At 58.8% G+C, this 18,455-nt stretch overlaps 1 protein-coding gene across 13 annotated transcripts in view; it reads right to left on the minus strand.

Moving 5' to 3' along the window:
* Tns1 (tensin 1) overlaps nt 1-18,455 on the minus strand; it is a 184,730-nt gene that overhangs the window by 100,026 nt on the left and 66,249 nt on the right. For all 13 annotated transcript variants that reach the window (XM_047544728.1, XM_047544724.1, XM_047544725.1 and 10 more), the window contains one exon: nt 7,280-7,321. In XM_047544728.1, coding sequence (XP_047400684.1) covers nt 7,280-7,321 — 42 coding nt within the window. The remainder of the gene's footprint in view (nt 1-7,279; nt 7,322-18,455) is intronic.

The following is an 18,455-nucleotide window of genomic DNA, read 5'->3' on the forward strand; positions in this document are numbered from 1 at the left end:
TGCTCATGCAGTGGGACCCACTGGTGGCCTGCCGAGAGGGTGGGCTGGGAAAAATGTCTCTGTGGGAAGCTGTTTTGGAGGAAGGAAAAGGCCGGGGCATGGGGGGGGGCCTGCGTCCAGGGGTGGGGGTGGGGGACTCAGAATGCGGACTCAGCTTCCAGAGGAACATTCCGTCCAGAATTCCTGGCACCCTCCCCCTCCACCCTGCCAGCTCTCCTTACTCTTGTCCCTTGGGAGGCCTGGAATCCAAGCAGTTTGGGGGGGGCCAAAAAGACCCCGTGACATCACATCTACTGCCATAGCGATGAACTGTGAGGTCACCAGGCACTGCCTCAGGAGGGGAAGGAGCTGGAGCCAGCAGGCAGGCCGGGCGGGGGCCCGGCCAGAGTGGCCTCAGACCCAGGACCCAAAGAAAGTTATTCCAGGCTCATTTGTTCTAAAAATAAAACCATAGGCAGATGAAGAGAGGGGGCTGGAAGCAAGAGGGGGCAGGGAGGGCACTTATGGGGCACTCAGAGAGTCCAGTGGTGGCTGGGACAGGACGCTGGCTGCGGGGCCTGTTGAATGGCCCAGCCCTCTCAGGGTGACCAACAGCCTCCTCGGGACATCACCTCCCTGCACAGTCCCAGGGCCAGAGAAGGAGCGCTATGATCCTCTCCTGATCAGCTCCATGTGAGCCGAGGTCTGTCCCTCAGAACCTGCCTTCCCGCCTCACTCCACCTTGAGGAAGTGGGAGCCAAGAGGAGGGGTGGGCCGGCCAGGGCAGGGGGCAGGAGGGAGGGTGCTAGACAGGCAGGGGGCCTGCAGAGGGTAGCCAGGGGGCCAAACCCCAAGGGCATGGCTGAAGCTGCTGCAGGGCCCCTCTGCTCCCAGTGGGCCGAGGCCACCAGAGGAAGAGAACAGGCCCAATGTGATTAAGTGGAAAGCTATGCCTGATCCCCACCCCCCGGGAGGGCCTGGGCAAGCCCACTCCTGTCCTCAGCCCCTCCCCTGGCACCTCAGGGGCCAGCACCCAAATCCTGACAGGCGCTGGGCAACCCGGGCACCTTGGCCAGTCCTGGCCCAGGCCCAGGCTGGAACAGTCTGCACTCCCTCTTACCACGCAGCCCCAGGACGTCAGCTCCCCCTGCAAGGCTGAGCTCCCTCGCCCTTCTTCCATGCCCTCTGGCCTCTCTTGCCTGAAGCCTCTGCAGCCCGTGCTGAGAGTCTGTACCAGCCTCGCCTGGCCTGCCCTGTCCTGTCCTATGGCCACACCAACCCCAGTCCCCGCCTGGCCACCTACAGCTGGCAGCAAACGACCAGCTCTAAAATCCTGCTTTGGTCACTTCCCCACTCAAGGACCCATAATGGCTCTTACTGCTCAGCACATCAAGTTCAAGTTCCCCAACCCGGCTTGGCCTCCTCCAAAACCTGGCCTCTTCCCTGTGTGGCTGCTCGCCTCCACTGCCTTGCCCTTCCTTCTCCGATATGCAGCTTCTGCTTATGCAGCTTCCGCTTACGGAGGCTTCTGCACACCATGCATGCCACGCTCACCCCAACATCATCCCTGCACTTGCTGGTCCCCAACCCCAGCCAGGGCTGCCGGTATGATATACGAGGCCACCCAATCCCGTCCTCCCCCATTGGGAGCAGGTTGGCCAAACACGCTCACACTGGACTTGCCCGGCCCTTGTCAGGGTGAGTTATTTGCACCCAGGCCCTAGCCGTCTGTTTCAAACCCACCACCTTCTGGAATGCCCTACCTCTTCCTTCCCTTCTTTCTTCTTTTGGCTCAGATCTTAAACTGGCCTTGCAACAGGAGGAAAACCTGCCCAACCTGGAGGGTTCTTCCCCTGAACCCCAAGGTTACCCCAGAGTTGGCACTGATTAATGTCTATGGTACTGTTCTCCCTCTCTTTCCAATGGAATCGCAGGTTCCCTGAGGACGGCGCTCCCATGTGGGCCTCTCCCAGGGTGGTCAAAGGGGCGGTGGTCAGCATCTTCACAGAGGCCTTGACTCCAGGGACCACGGCCCTTCCCAACCCAGCTTAAGGGAAGAGCCTGAGGGAGTTTGAGGGTGTCGCCTAGGCAGATCCCATGTGGTGGTGTCCTCAGTGGGCCTCACACCCAATGGGTGTCCATCCCTTGACGGGACACTGGACAGCCCACTTGGCCATTTTCATCGTTAGGAACTCCTCTTCATGCCCAATCTCCTCTTGCTCATGACAACCTTCTAGTAGAACCTACTAGGCTCTAGTTCGGGGTACAATCACCGGTCCCGCAGCATGCTCCCACCTGCCTTCGCACCCACCCCCGGTCCCCTCTCAGGACTAAGCAGCCCTAGGGGTTCCACAGGGTGGGCTATTCGACCTCCCTCCCAACATGGGGGATCCTCTGAGAAGGCAGAGCTCAGGGTGCCGCTTCCCCTCGGAAGCTGGCCTATGGTCAGGCTTCTCGCCTGGCACGGCTCCGTGTTCCAGGATTTCCAAAGACAGCTGCCCATAACCCACTCAGTGTCCTGGGATGAAATGCATCTGACCAGAGTCCAGACTACAGAGACTGCCAGTCACAGTCCCGGATGGAGAGCAGTCCAGGAGCATCCTCCAATACCCATTAGCACCACTCCCCTCTCTTCTTCCGTGGGGCAGCGAGCAAGTTGCCTTCTGGTCCCAGATCCAACACCAGGAACCTTGGGGAAGTCCTTTTAAAATCTTAGGGCTCATGCACCATCCAAAAGTTCCTCATTTCCTTAAAAAAGAAGCCCTGGCAACTCTGGCAGAAAAGAACATGGCAGCCCTAGCATGTTGAGCAGTAGCTGGCACACAGTAGGTGCTCTGGAGCTATTTGTTGGTAGGATGGATGGACAATTAGATGGATGGACAGACAGACCCTCTCCCAAAGCCCAGGCCCACTAGCTAACAGAGAAGTTAGCTATTTAGAAAGAGCAGAAACCCGATACCTGGTAACATGAGGTCCTTAACATCAGGAGCAGGTACTGAGGTCCCCAAGGGTATGCCCCTGATCCAGTCCCTAACACGGCTAGCTGTGTGACCATGGACAAGTCGCCTACCTTTCCTGAGCCCCAGTTTGCTCCACTGCACATATGTTCTTCCTGCCTACACGGGATGGGCTCAGGCCTGCCCAAGCTTCCACACAAGTCACCAGGGGTCCCCAGTGGCCTCCTGTCATGGAAAGGGCTTTGAAAACTGCAGGTGCTATGCAAATGATAGTAATATTGTCATTATTAGTGGCTAGGAGGGTGGACACTGGTGCCAGACTGCTGAGTGGAAACCCCAGTCCCCCTTTGAATGACTCTGCAACCTTTAGCCTCAGTCCCTCAACCTACATAAAGCACAGAACCCCTCCTCTGTGCCACTGTCAGGGTTAAGTGCTTATTTTGAAAAACTTGCAATAAAGTTCTACAAAAGGGTTAGTGTTTCACTGCTGTTATTATAAAAGCCCCCCTCATATATGGGGAGAGTTCCAAGATCCCCAGTGAATGACTAAAACCACGGATAGCACTGCAAACCTATATGTACATGAAAAACTTTCACCTTTTTGCTTAAAGGAAGCACTTTATGGCTGCCCTTTGGTATGTCCAAATTATTGGCATCTTCTCTTGTGCTTTGGGGCCATTATTAAGGGAAAAAAGGCCACTGAAGACAAGAACTGCAAAATCAGGACAGTTGAACTGCTAACTAGGATAGCTGCCACGTAACTAATGGGCAGGTAGCTAATACAGTGTGGATACACTGGACATAGGGATGACTAGTGTCCCTGGCAAGGCAGAGCCAAACATCAAGTGATTTCACTGTGCCACTTAGGACAGCATCCAATTTAAAATGTGAAAATTGTTTCTGGAATTTTCCATTAATATTTTTGGTCCTCAGTTGTGTTTGGGGAACTGAAAGCAAGGAAAGTGAAACCTCAAATAAGGGGAGGAACTGCTGTATTGCTGTGTGGCCAAACCAAAACCGGTCTGACAGTCCCATCCCTCCATACTTCCCCTACCTCCCAGACTCCCCGTCCCTACCCAAGTCATTCCACAGGGACATTCTTCTGCACCCCTGCTGTGGGCTGGCCCAGGCAAGGGAAGCAGCCTGCACACTGTTTCTCTCCTAGCCCAGGTCTCCTGGGCACCAGGCTGCATGGGCAGAAGGATCTGGCATCTGATGACCTTGGTGGCCACTCCATTTGGCTATTGCCATGGGGGAAATTCCTTTGATTCTTACTTTCCAAAAACTGAAACAAGCTGCCTCAGCTCTTTCCAACGATCAGGAGTGTCCATGGCAAACAAGTTGCCCCACCCCATCCCGCCCCACCGTGGACCCCACAGGAGGGAGACGACCCTAGGACCCTTCTACCCAAGCACTTGGGCAACATCTGTTGAGTAAGACGAAAACATGGGTTGAAGATTAAGCTACTTTGCCCTGGCTGGCCTAGGCACAGGCTGGAAAATGTGTTTGGCCAGCAGGGCCTGAAGCTGGGCTGAAATTCTGGGTCCAGAAATGAGGGATGCTAATCCCAGGGGGGTAGGATTGAAACAGGACCAGCGAGAAGGCCAAGGGAGAGCTGGGGTCATGTGGAGCCAGGGAGAAAACAGGACAGACCCACGGATGGACAAACTCACCGCATGAGGGAACGAGGAGGGGGCAGGGAGGCCGGAGAGCAGCCCGCTGAGCCCGAAGGGCAGGCAGAGAATGGAAAAGGAAGGAAAAATACAAACCCGCCCTTTCCTCCCTCTTGCGAACCTGTTCAAAGCACTTGGCCATCAGGAAACAGGTGCTGAGTGCTTGGGGGGTGGGGGGCAACTTTCTCCTGGTTTCCCCTGGGCCACTTTCCCACTCTGGGGACAGCAGCAGGGCTTCAGTGAAGGTCGGCTGTCCCGACGCAGCCCCCAGGGCAGAACTCCAGAGCCACGCCCAGCAGGCGGCAGGGACACAGGAGCCACAGTGCTCCAGCTCACGGGCAGCAGACCTAACCTGTGCCCGCTGTCAGGCTGAGTGCCTGCCCTCCTGGAAACACATACAGAGCACCTACTGTGTGCAAGAAAGGGAGGACGCAGCGACCACCCGACCATAAAAAGAAACCCTCGTCCTTAAGAAATTGACCTGCTGGAGTGGGCGGAGCCCCTTAAAGATAAACAAGTAAAGCACAAGGTGCATTGGAGGGTGATGAGTCTGAGGGGCAGCGACGCAGGGAGAGACTCTCGAGGGAAGAGTGGGGTCATGGAGGAAGAACCCTGCAGGTATCTGCAGGAAGGGCATTCCTAGCAGAGGCAACCGCAAGTGCCAAGGCCCTGAGGCAGAATCGGGCCTAGTATGTTCAAGGATCAGCAAGAAGTCGAGGTGACTGAAAAGGAAGGGAAGGAGACACCTCTAGGAGAAGATGAGGTGAGAGGGACCTGTCACAGAGGGCTGGACAGGTCAGTGGAAGGCCTGGGCTTTTCCTCCAGGTGAAGTGGGCAGGCTCGGGGGGTCTGAGCAGAGATTAATTAAGTGGACTAATCTGCTCATTTTGTTCTTCTGACTACCTTACCAAGCGGGTACTATTCCTGGCTCCCATTCCAAAGAAGGGAAACTAAGAATTAGAGAGGCTGAGTTTTGTGTTCGGGGTCACGCACTTGAACTTAGGGGATGGGGGAGAAGGGCCTGGGGAGGAGCAGGGAGCAGGCTCCAGAGAGGAAATGGAGCTTCCTGGCTCCTGATGGGGAGGCGGGTTCTGACTCAGGGAGCAGGGCAACGCCACCTGCCCCACCACCCGGTGGCCCCTCCAACCTCCTGGGGGGTCGGAGGCCCCTCCGCAGGTGGGCCCACTGCAGGGACACGAAGAGTCCCAGCCTCCCTCAGGCAGGCCAGTTCCTTCTGGATCCCCACTGCACTCCTCCCGCTGGAATGCCAGCCTAGTCCCTTTTGTCCTGACCCCTGACCTTTCCTCCCATAAACAAAACTCACGAGACTCCCAGTGGCCACACATCTGGCTTCACTTGGTGGTCCCTAACCCTGGACCCTAACCTCCCCAACCAGCCAAGGACATTCTGTTCTCAGCCACAAGGTGGTGGTTCAGCCAGAATGAGGAGCAAGACAGGCTCCACCTCCCTGCCTGCCCTCCGCGGGCTCCCACCGTGGCCCTGTGAGACCGCAGAGCTCTGTCTCTGGGAGTTCCAGGCCAGGCTGCTCGGGTCCCATCCCCTGCAGCACCCGCCCCTGCCCCTCCTATTGAGGACGACCCTGAGCCAGGCTCTGTGTGACTAACACTTCACATCTGGAGCACAAAGCCAGGCGGCTGAGGCCCAGGGGGTCTGACCCTAGTGAGCCAGGAGGAGGGACCCTGCAGGGAAGGTAAATAGCTGGGCAGGGCCTGGCTCAGGCGGGGACAGTGACACTGCCCTGGGCCCCCGGGGAACAGGGGCAAGGGCAGAGAATGCACCTCCACACCGAAAAGGCCTTGGGAGGATCCAGCCCAACCTTCCCTGGGCAGGAAGAAAAACTAAGGTCCAAACAGAAAGAGGGGGACCGGCCCACCTTCACGTAGCGAGTGGATGTGGGCATAGGAGATTACGTGGCCTGAGTGTGTGTCCAGTGTCTGGCTGGCGGGAGGACAGCTACAACTGCCCCATGACACCCCACACCAGCCCGTCAGGTGGCCCATCCATGGCGCCCTCCATGACTCACATGCAAGCAGGGGGACAGAAGGACCTGGGGGGCCTGGAGGGCCAGGGAAGAAGCCCTGCCAACAGCCCCAGTCCGCCCAGCTGGGATCAGTCAGGAGCAGGGCCCTCCACACAGCCCACAGCTCACAGGGGTCCTGCCCCCGTCCAGCCTGTTCTGGAAGCCTCATGGGGGAGGAGGTGGGGAAAAGTCAGGAGAACAGAGAAGCAGAGTCAAGCCAAGGAGTTCGGGGGGACAGAGGTGACCTGGATGTAGAAGCTGGCTGGGTCACGCCCTCCATCCCCCTGCCTCCAGTGAAGGGCTCTTGACCCGGGACAGGCACATGGAAGAGGATGCCACGGCACCCCCTGGTCCTCTAAGCCCTGGGACAACAGGCACCTGGCCAGGCCTGGAGACATACAAGATGCCCTTTTATGGGTTTTTCCAAGGACTTGAAGTCTCAAAATTGGAAATAGCAGGCCCTGCATCTCATCAGAAGAGACCTCATGACTCATTTCCTCCCAGTCCAGCTCGGGCCCAGGGACGCCGACCCTCCCCACCCCATCACCCAGCTCTCGGGCTGCCGGCACATTTGGGGCTCACGTGAGTTGCAGGAGGGGCTGGAGGGGAAGGAATGGGCTGTCACTCACCACCAGCTCATGGTTGGACGGAGGAACGCAGGGGGCAGCCACCTGTGGGAACAGCAGAGAAAGGCAGGTTAGCATCTCCGGTGGGCACAGACCACCCGCCTGCTGAGGTCATCCCCCGCCCCACCTCCACGAGAGACACCCCGTCCCTGCAGGCGTGCGCTGATCCCTCCCTGGGCCAGCGTTCTTCAGAAGGCCACCAGCAACACAGAGTGATACCTAAGCCGTGGTGCCTGGGAAGGGGGAGGGGACGATTTACGATTATGCCAAAAACATCAGACCTGGAAGACCGGAGGTCAGCGTGCCAGCATTTTAGCGACAGTGGCTTATGGGATTAGGAAGAGGGTTTCTTTTTCCCTTGCACTCGGCCGGTTTTTCCGATGAAGCCCTCTAGAGAAGGAAAAGGCCCCCCCGGATGCTCCCCAGTGCCAAAGCATCTCACCCAGTGAGAGCCCAGGAGAACCCCGACTCTGGCCGAGTTCCCCAGAGTGTGGGGAAGCCGGCTTGGCCGTGGCCGCCAGCTCTTCCACGGAAAGCAGCCTGCTGCTAATAAACAGGGGCTCTGAGCAGGGCCAGGCCACCCTCCTGCGGCTGCCGTCACCTTCAGCCTTGCCTCACCCTCCTCTCTGGTCTGGAGAAGGCCATGGTGACGGGGCCCCAGACCAGAAGGAGCTGGAGGGTGGTGAGGGGCAGGCGGGCGCCACACCCAGGACCCTCCTGCTACCGCCACCCCGCCAGGCCAGGCCACCAAGCCACCACCCTGACGGGCATGCATCAGAGACTCGTGTGCTCCTTCTTTCTAGCTGGGACACATTTTTCTTGGAACTCAGAGTTCAACCTTGGCTCCAGTTCCCGACCCAAGCAGCAGGCAAGGGGCCCGCACAGGGGACAGAGGGGAGCTGTCCCTCAGGCATGAGCGTGTCTGGACACAGGCCCTGGGTGGCCAGAGAGGGGGCAGCCGCCTCCCCAGACAGTGGGCAGAGGGCAGCCCCTCCCGGCCACCCTCGTTGCTGCCTGACGCAGAGTCCACAGTCCCCGCTGGCTCTGGTCGTGCAGAGGCCACCAGGCTGGCCCCCTCCACCTGACCCTGTGTGGCCAGCCCACAGGGCTCTCCAGACTTGACACACCAGCCCAGATGAGGACACCCTGGGTGACAGTGTGCCCAAGCTCTGTGGGGGCAGAGGTGCCAGAGTGAGCGTCCCTGGGTCCTTGAGTCAGTCATGTGACAGCAAGCTCACTCTCCAGCAGAAGGGTGATTGAGTCTTAATGTTTAATCTCTTTTACTCAATAGTACTCCAGGGCTGTTGGGAGGATGGGATGCCCCCCATATAGACACAGAACAATATCTGATATTTATTGAATATGTCCCACTGACGGCATTATTATAAACACTTTACCCATGTTGACCCACTGAATTCTTTCAGTAACTCAGTAGATACTGTTATATCCTCAGTGAGGGCCAGGGGTGGGCACAGAGAGGTTAAACAACCTGCCCCAGGTCACACAGCTGATAAGTGCTTGGGATTTAAACCCAGGCAGTCTGATTCCCAGGACGAGATGTAAAGCGGACCTTATCAAACATGGCCCCACTTTCAGGAGAATAAGGAGATAAGGGGAACTGTTCCCAGAAGTCCAGGGCTCTCAATACACCCAAGCACAGAACTGTGAGTGACTGTTTAGAGGAGGCACCTAAGGGATCTGGGCCTGGGGTGGGCTGGAGGGGGTCGGGGGCAGGCGGGTCCCCAGCGCTGCTGCAGGACTGCCTGCCTGCCCTGCCCACCAGACAAGGTCTCAGCCACAGGGGACACTGCTGTCCTTGCTCGGCACAGCCCAAGCCCACTGTGAGGGTGAGGTTTCCAGACACGGTCAGGCTCCAGAGTCTTCTCCCTAGACTCCCGTCACCAAGGGTCGCAGGTCCTGGGGGAGTGGGCACCATGCACAGGGCCGCACCCTTGCGGCGCTCCTGTCTGGGCGCTGGAGCCAGCCGTGGACCCTGCCTGGAGGGCCGAGTGCAGGACGAGGGTTCCGCTCGTCCTCCAGGGCCTGGCCCCTTCGCTGTCCATCCAGAGACGAGGCCCCGGGGAAGCGAGGTGCAGGGAGGGGCCTTCTTAGACCAGCGGGAGGGTCTTGCTCCCAAACCCACGCTAAGGCCATGGGCCGAGCGGGCCCAGGTGTCCTGGGGCAACAGCATCCTCTAAGAATCCGGACCAAGGGTGAGAGCTGAGCGTCGTCCGTAGAGGGCCTGGCGCCTGGGCCCCCTCAGGGCCTGCAGCCCCCAGAGGCCTCTGCCCACCCCCGCCGCGCTCCAGTCGGCCACCGGGCCTGGTCGTGGGCTTCAGGGTTGCCTGCCTCACGCCCGCTCCTTCTTCTAAAGCAGAGAAATGTTTCCTTAAAAGGCCGGCTCCTTCCCTCCAGCGCCCTGGCCCCTGGCCACCCTCTCAGGAGCCTGGGCCTTGCCAGGGAGCACCAGGGCCCTGCCACTCCGCAGCCTGTGCACCTGGCATCAGCAGTGGCTGCCCCGCTGACCCTTGAAGACCCCAGCTAAGACGCTTCCTCCTCCATGGCAGCCCCCACGGGGTCTGCAGGGGCCCTCGGGGCCAGCCCTGCCATCTGCCTCCACGCTGGCAGCCCAGGACTCCAGGCTTGGACTCAGTCCAAGCTGGCCTCAGTCTCCTCAGCAGCAAAATGGGAATGATCACGGCGCTTGGAGTTGCTGTGAGAATTAAAGGGACTGATTTGCACCAAGCACTAAGGACGCTGGCTGTGGAACCAGCAAGGCGGGCGTAACTGCTGCTGCTGTGACTTTATCATCCTGTCATCCAGAGGGGGAAGAGGACCTAAGACCCTCTCAGTCCCCAAAGTCTGGTGATGAAAATGTTGGCCACAGAGAGCAGGAGGCAAACCCCGCGGCCGGGCTCCAAGATGCAGCGCTTCCCGGGTGAACACTCGTTGCCACAGAGCCGACAACGGGGACAGTCCCAGACGGCTCCGGCCTGGGCTGCGCCTGTGCCCGGCCCTCCGCTCAGACTCGCTTGACGCTGGCATCCCCATTTCACAGATGGACAAACAGGCAGCGGAGGTTTGGTGACCTGCCAGCACTGCACGGAGCAGCCTGGCTCCGGAGCCTGCTGGGTGGAAGGCGGGGGTGCCCGTCAGGACCCAGGCTGGTCAACTCGAAAGGCAGGGACATCAGGCCAGTGAGGGGGTCTGAAAGCGCTGGGAGGGAGCCCTGCATGACCTGGCCTCTGTCCTCAGCTCAACCTTCATGCTGTCCCTGTCCCCATTAGTCAGGACGCAAAGCCACACACAAGAGGCGGGCTCCTGTCCGTCCCTCCGGCACTGGGCTCTGTCCTTGCTCAGGGCCTCCGCACCCTCTGTCCCTGCTGCCTGCACCACACACCCCCGGGCTCTGGCCGCCGCGTCTTTCCTGTCCTCTGCCTTTGCTTAAATGCTGCCTGTCCCAGCTCCCGACTCTCCTCCATGCACACACACTCTTCCCTGCACCCAGGTGGCTTCCTTCCAGACCTAGGGCCATGTGTAACTGTAGATGTGTCCCTCCTCATCTCCCATCTGTCCCTCCCTCTGCAAACCAAGTGCCATGAGGTAGGAAGTTCATCCTGTTATCACGCCAGCCCAGGCACGGCCAGCACACAGCAGGTGCACACTACATGTCTGTTAAGAGAATGAGAGCGACATCAGACCTGAGGAAGGCAGACACCGGTGGCCTCTTGCCGTAAACATCGCCACATTCCTGAAGCACCTGCTGCTAATCCTGTCCTGGGCCTGATCTCTAAGACCCTCCACCCGGCAGGGTCAGCCCGTTGTTCCCATATCACAGATGAAGAAACCGAGGTTCTAAGAGGGCACGACGCTTGCCCCAGGTCCAGCAGCTGGCAAGAGGTGAGATCTCACCACTGGCTTCTTCACAGAGTGAGAAACCCACACGTCTGCTCAACACATTCCTGTCACCTCAACACCCTGCAAGGGGCAGGACTGGGGCCACGACTGAGTGACACTCCTGACCTCAGAGCCCAACTAAGACCCGAGTTCTCAGCCTCGGTTACATTAAAATCCCATGCTCCTCCCCGGCACTGGTCATCCCACCCAGTAGGGAGGCTGAGGCAGGAGGATCACAAGTTCAAAGCCAGCCTCAGCAACTTAGAGAAACCCTAAATAAAAAATAGAAAGCTGGGGATATAGCTCAGTGGCAGAAACAAATCTCAGACTCCTAAACTCACCCAGCCCTCCAGAGAAGTCCCCACAGTGCACCCAGCTAATCCAAGGGGTTGGACAGGACAGCCTGGCCTCCAAACCAGACCCTGTCAACCGTAAGCCAGCACTTCCTACGAGCCTCAGAGGGGAAGTCCTCATCTGTCCTACCTCCTGCAGGTCCTCCCCGCCTTGTTTCTTAATTATGGCAAAATGTACATAATACGAAAGTTCCCATTTAACCATTTGTAAGGGCACAATTCAGGGGCATTAAATGCATTCACAATGGCATAGACCCTGGCCACCGTCCTCATCATCCGCACCCACGTCCACTTTCCACACACCACACCCGTTAGACGGCAAGTCCCCGTCCCCCTCCCCCAACCCCAATGAGCCCCAACCTCCTCTGTCTCTACGGACTCGCATCTTCTAGGCATTTCTTTGGCTTCTGTCCTCCAAACTCCTTCCCCGAGGCCGTCCACAGAATCCAGATTTCTCTTCCACTTGCAGGTCACAGAAACTCGAATTCTCCCCGACTCTCTTAGAACTGACCACAGAGAAATTCCCTGACCCACCTTGTCAGAGAGTAGGTCACTGGGACCCTCCTCATTCCAGAAGGCTCCTGCCCCACACCCTGGAGGCAGGGAGGCTGCAGGAGAGGCCAAGAAATCTGAATGGACAGGCCTTGCTGGGTCCCCCACCCAGTCCATGAGCCTCTGCAGTGAAGTCTCCACAAACAGCCAAAAGACAGGGTTCCAAGAGCTTCCGGGCAGCTGAGTGACACTGGCATACCCCTGTGCCCACAGGTATCATCATCCCTCCTTAGTAAACCACTAAACCTACGCGTTTCCCGAGTCCTGCGGCCACTTGAGCAAACAAATCCAACAGGAGGCAGAATCCCGACGTGCAGTCAGTTGGTCAGAAGCACAGCTAGACAACCTGGGGACCAGCCTCTGAGGAAGGGAGACAGAGTCCCCAGCCTGTGGCCGCTGACATGGTCTCCAGGTAGATTATGCCAGAACTGGATTAGCCCGAGGTCACCCAGCTGGTGTGCCCTGCAGAATCCATTCTTGCTTGCTGCTGGGGAGGAACCCCACACACCTTTGGAGGTCACAGAAGTCTTGAGGGCTGACCACGGTGTGGGAGCTGAGGCGAAACGGGACGTGTGCTTTTTGACATGCTCACAGAAGAGCAGTCACCAGCACCTGCCTTCTCTGTGCCTGGCTTATTTTCACTCAGTGCTGAGTTTAATGACGTCCCCCCAAAGTTCACATGTTAACCGCACCCCCGGCACTCAGAATGTGCCTGTACTCAGACAGGGTCTGTCAGAGGTGATTGAATTAAATAAGGCTGTTAAGGGGGTCCCCAACCCAACGTGATCAGCGTCCTCACAGGAGAACAGCACACAGGGACAGAGGGAAGACCACCAAAGATGCAGAGGAGACAGCATCTACCCGGGCCTCGGGAGAAACCAATCCACGGACACCTTGATCTACATCCCCAGCCTCCAAAACTGTGGGGAAACCCACTTCTGCGGTTGCAGCCCCTCGGGTGGTGTTTTGCTAAGGCAGCCAGAGCAGACTGGGAAACCAAACAGGTCCACAAGGTCCGTCTCGCTACGTGTGCATCCGAACTGCCTTCGCCCTCAGACAGCGGCCACTGCAGACCTGGCCACGGGTACCACGCTGACCCGCTCACCCCACCACAGATAGGTGGGTTGTTTCCAGGGAAGTTCCCGCTGCTATGCGACTCACATCCCTGCCCCAGCGACTCCCGGCACCCACACCAAATGACACCAAAAGGGAAAGAAAGGAAACAGGTCTGCAGAGCACCTACTGTGTGTCATTGAGCTGGATGTTTTATATACATTGTTTTATTTAATCTTCTTGACAAGTTTTTGAAGTAAATAAAATAGGCTCAGAGAAGTTAAGCAATTTGCCCAAAGTTGAACAGCTAGTAGTAGCAGTCATCAGGAAGAGGTAGACACAGTGGCTGCTGGGCCTGCCGGAGGCCCTTGCGTGTATTACCCTCGCTCCTCACAAACCCCCAGGAGGTGGGTGTTAGTATCCCATCCTGCAGGGTCTCAGGGATCCCCTCACGGAATCTGTCAGAGTCAGCAGGGCACAGCTGCCGGGGGACTTGCCAGGACTGTAGCCTGGGCCTGCCTGGCACCTACACCTGCCTTTTCCTACCTGCCCCGTCCTGTCCCCTGTCCCCACAGCTAGGCCAGCATGCACCATGGTGCCAGCGGCTAGAGGGGCACAGAGCTGGGGCATCCAGACAGGCTCTGGTACCCAGCTCCAAGCCTGATACCCACTAGGGAAGTGGACACGGTTTGCAAGGTGGAGACAGGGAAGGGCATTTGGGGTGGAAACAGCACATCAGTGAGGCAGGGCCGTGGGGATGTGTGGCATGTCCCCTCTGGCTGGACACGGCATGGGTGGGGGCACTGAAGGGAGCCCAGGAGGGAAGGAGACAGACCGCAGCCCTGGTTCCAGGCTTGGCCACGGCACCTGGGAATGCCCAGCAAAGGAGCCGGCACTGGGGAGCCACGGAAGGCACTTGAGCAGGGAAGGGACCAGGCTGCAGCTGTGCTCCAGGTGGAGGGCTCTGCAGTGGACGTGGGGAGGTGAAGGGCAGGGAGTTCAGGCCACAGGGTGACAGCAAACACTCATAGCAGGAAGGCAAGAGGGAGGAGGCGGAGGAGGAAGGCAGAAGCCCAGCACCCCGAAACTCAGGGCCTCGTCTCCAACATACTACCCTGGAGCCTCCACCCAGCCTCCACATCTTCTGCCCCTGAGGCTGGGCAGGCCCTGGTGCCACTACTCTGCCTGCTGTTTATCCTCCGGGCCTGCCCAGGGAGCCTGTGGCCAGGTGGCAGCCAGCTTCTGAGACCAGTCGTGGATAATCTGGATGGTGACCATGAGAGGCCAGTCTCCAAGGCCACCACTGAGGACAGCCAGGCGAGCCGCATGGTGTGCAGCCCAGCACCTCGGCACGCAGGCTGCAGTTCATGAGCCCCCGGAGAGGCCAAGCAGCCCCTAGGATCCAGCAGAATGACCGGCTGCTGGCCCGAAGTCGGGTGGGAAGCAAGTGCCCTAGGGGACTGAGGGTGCTCAGCAGATAGGGAGCCTCTCGATGCCAAGATGACGGTCGGTGGGCAGAGGGGGCAGCAAGGCCTGATGGAAGGGCGGGGGCTCCACCAGCCTCCCAGCCCAGCCTCTGCCCTGGGCAGGAGGGTCCTTCGGCAGGCCCTGTCCTGGACCCACTTCCTCCAGGCCTGTGCCCTCACCAGGGCCTGTTCCCGCCTCTCGGGGCTCCCGGGCCTGCAAGGCTGTTTCCTTCCCTTATATAGAGTTCTGCGAGGACCAGGAAAGGAAGCGGATCGAGGTCCTGGAGGCAAGAAGGGGCCTGTTCCCAGGGACACCTCAAGCCAGGGGGCATGTCCCTGCCCCAAGTCCCCCTCCAGAGCCAGAGAGCCAGCGGGGACATGGAGGGACCTGGCCCTTTCTGTAAAGGGACTCAGAACCTGGGGTAGACAAGATATAGGGGATCCCAGAGGACACCGCCCCCAGGGCCCCCAGGGTCCCCTCTCCAAGACCCTCCTGCTGGACCACTGACCCAATCGACCTGCTGCCAAAGCACCAGCAGCCCTCCACGTCTCCCCAGGTCCTCTCTGGCCTCAGGATCTTCTTCTCAAGGCCCACTCACTGGCTGCCCTGCCCACCACCAGCCCTGAGCCAGACCCTCCAGGCAGGGAAGCTCCTCCCCAGGCACACACCCCGTCACCCCTCACCACACCCACACACAGCAGCTCCAAACGGCCTGACTGGATGAAGAAGGGGACAGCTGGGTGTGGCCGCCCTTCAGGAGCCTGTGGAATGCGGTGTTCAGAGGAGCCGTCAGTCAGGAGGTCTGAGAACAGCAAAGGAGTGGGCGGGTGGAACTGGCAGACCCAACTATGGGACCAGCGCTCTCCATGCCTGAGGCTGGGCCCAGAGCCAGCCGGGCAGACGGCAGGATGGCCCCTCACCAATCCACCCTGGAGGCAGAGCGGCTCCGAATCTGCCCTGCAGACCCCAAGAATCCAGTGAAGGGGCCATTCCTAGCCACGCCAAAACCAGTGCATGCCCCGGTGGCTGGAGAGGTGAGAGGTCGTGCCCTAGGCCAGACTCGTGGGCAAATGCTGGAGAGCAGGAGGCTCTGAGGAGCTCTGGGCACCTACCGGGAGCTGACCCTGGACTCAAGCAAGACAGTTGGGCAGTGGCACACGCCTGTAACCCCAGCGGCTCGGGAGGCTGAAGCAGGAGGATCGCAAGTTCAAGGCCCATGTCAGCAACTTAGCAAGGTCCTAAGCAACTTAGTGAGACCCTCTCTCAAAATAAAAAATAAAGAAATACAATGGGCTGGGGAAGAAGCTCCGTGGCTAAGCGACCCTGAGTTACATCTCTGGCACCAAAAATAAACAACAGAAAAGGGCAAGCCAGGGCGTCAGAGCGGCTCTGCACCAGCCAGAAGTCAAGGGCAGGACCCACGGGCCACGGAAAGCACCAGCGGCCGCCAGCTGGGCCCAGGGCTTGGCGCTGGGCAGTATCCTGGGCTCACTGTGGTGCCCACCTTCAGCCATCTCCTGGGCTCGGCTAAGCATGGACAATCACCCCACCTGCCCACCTCCAGGCCACCCGAGTTGCTCAAGCCAGAGACCAGAGTGTCCCCCTCCACGCCTCCCTCCCCTCCACCACGCCTGGACAAGTCCTCCTCCTAAGTATTTCTCTGAGCCACCACCCTGGTGCCTGCATCAGCCGGCCCCCTCAGGCCTCCTGGCCCTCACTCTGTCCTCCACCTGGCCGCCAGGCCGCTGTATCTAAAATGCACACCCAGCTCGTATCCTCCCCCTGAAGGCCTTGCAGGGTGCCGGGCTCCAGGGGAGAAGTCCATATGCCTAATATGGTCGTCATGGCCCTTCGGACCTGGCTGCCTCCTCTCCTCCTCAGAGCCTTTGCTCCATGTTCAAGCCCCACTCTCCTCCCCTGCCGCCCTCTCTGGGGTAGAAGTTATCAGTCCATTTTACAGATGAGGAAATGAGGCCGGAGAAGTCCCATCCTGGGCCTGAGCTCACACGGCCAGTAAATACTGGAGATGGAACCAGAGTTCTGCTCTGGCCACACTCAAGGCCTTGGCTCGCCCCAGGGCCACAGGGCCTGGCCTGATCAGGGGCCAAAGGGAGCCTGGCCTCTGTGATAGGTAGGAGGGAGGTCAAGGGAGGGGACACTAAGGAACCCAGGTGGCTGGGTGGGGGGCACATGGCAAAGTGGGGAAGGTGGAGCTGAGGAGCCGCTTGTGCCTGCTGAGCGTGACCAGCAGGGCCCCAAAGTGACCCAACGCCCGCAGCTAGTGAGGGGTTGGGGAGGGCGGAACCAGAGGCCTTGAGTCCAGCCTGGAGGAGGTGGCCACTGGAGTGAGAAGAGGTCTGAGCTGGAGCAGAGTGGACAGCCGCTTAAAGGGGACGCAGCAAGATGGTGGGGCAGGGTGGGCAGGAAGTGGGACCCTCCGGAGGCCTCCGTGAGAGAGTGGAGGCTGCTGAACAGGCCGCTTGGAATGTCGGCCTCGAGGTCCAGAGAGGAGGAAAACCCCACCCCTCCCTCGGCCAGGCGTTTGTTCTGAAGAGGCGGCTGGCGGCACAGCCCAAGGCGCAGAGCAGGCAGCTTCTAGGAAGTTCCTAGAAGAAGCTGGTCCAGGAAAGGGCTGTGGTCTGTGGTCAAGGTTCTGGAGGAACTGGGGCCAGAAGGAGGTGACAGGCACGGAAGCAAGGCCCGCGGGCACGCCACAGCCCCAGGCCCGCACCCGCACCCGGCCAGGGAGGCCCAGGAGGAGGGCCCTGCCCAGGAGGCAGGCATGTAAACAGAGCATGGTGACACAGCCGGAGCTGGGACGGAGGCAGGAGGGGGCTGTTATTTCACCAGGACCCGAGTCCCTCTGTTTTTCCCAAAATTATACCCAGAGGGAGGCTCCCCGCCCCCACTGAGGCTTTCTGTCCCTCGATGAGAACTTGAAGGGACAAAAGTCTTAACCTTAAGCTGTGCTGGACGAGTGAGGCAGGAAGGGTGCATGGGAAAAAGCCGAGGAGCAATGGGAAAACCCAGGGAGCCAGAGGTCCCAGGAAGGGCGAGGCCCCACCAGCGCCAGCAGCCACTGGGAGCGCGGGAGGGGCGGGTGGGGGAGGCAGCGGGAGAGGAGGGGACTGAGCCGGCCCAGCAGAAGCCCAATCCCATCCCCAGGCGGGGGCCTGGCCGGGACAGTGGCTCAAGAGCCTCCTCTTCCCCGCCTGCAGGGGTCCTTGCAAACTGCACGTTTAAGGCCCTGTTGGCTCTGAGGATGCCTTTGATCCCATGGGGCACCACCAGTAGGATCACAACTATTTTTCTTTTCTTTCTTTCTTTCTTTTTTTTTAATTTTAAACTAGGGATCAAACCCAGTGGTGCTCAACCACCAAGCCACGTCCCCAGGCCTTTTTATTTTATTTATTTTGTTTTATGCAAGACAGGGTCTCCCTAAGTTGCTTAGGGCCTCCCTAAATTGCAAGGCTAGCTTTGAAATCGTGATCCTCCTGCCTCAGCCTCTGGAGCTGCTGAAATTACGGGCGTGCACCACCACACCCCATGGGATCACAACTTTTGGGAAGGAAAAGCCCTGCCCGAATGATTTGCACACATCGGTTGTGAGGTATGTTCCCATTGTTCCAATTTCAGAAACATTAAAATGAAAAAGAAAAAAAAAAGACATCCTACATTTAAAGAAATGCCTTAGATTTTGTTTATTCTTTGGGCTTCCCAAACTACTTATACCAGTGCCCAACAGGGGCTAACAATCAGAAAGTCCTTCCTGATGTCTATCTACCTCTCTTTAAAAATTTAAAACCCACCAAAAGGAGGAACAGGGTATAAAACAAGCCCAACTACATATTACTCAT

This window comes from Sciurus carolinensis, chromosome 3 (genome assembly GCF_902686445.1).
Source record: "Sciurus carolinensis chromosome 3, mSciCar1.2, whole genome shotgun sequence".
In the NCBI taxonomy this organism is placed as follows: Eukaryota; Metazoa; Chordata; class Mammalia; order Rodentia; family Sciuridae; genus Sciurus; species Sciurus carolinensis.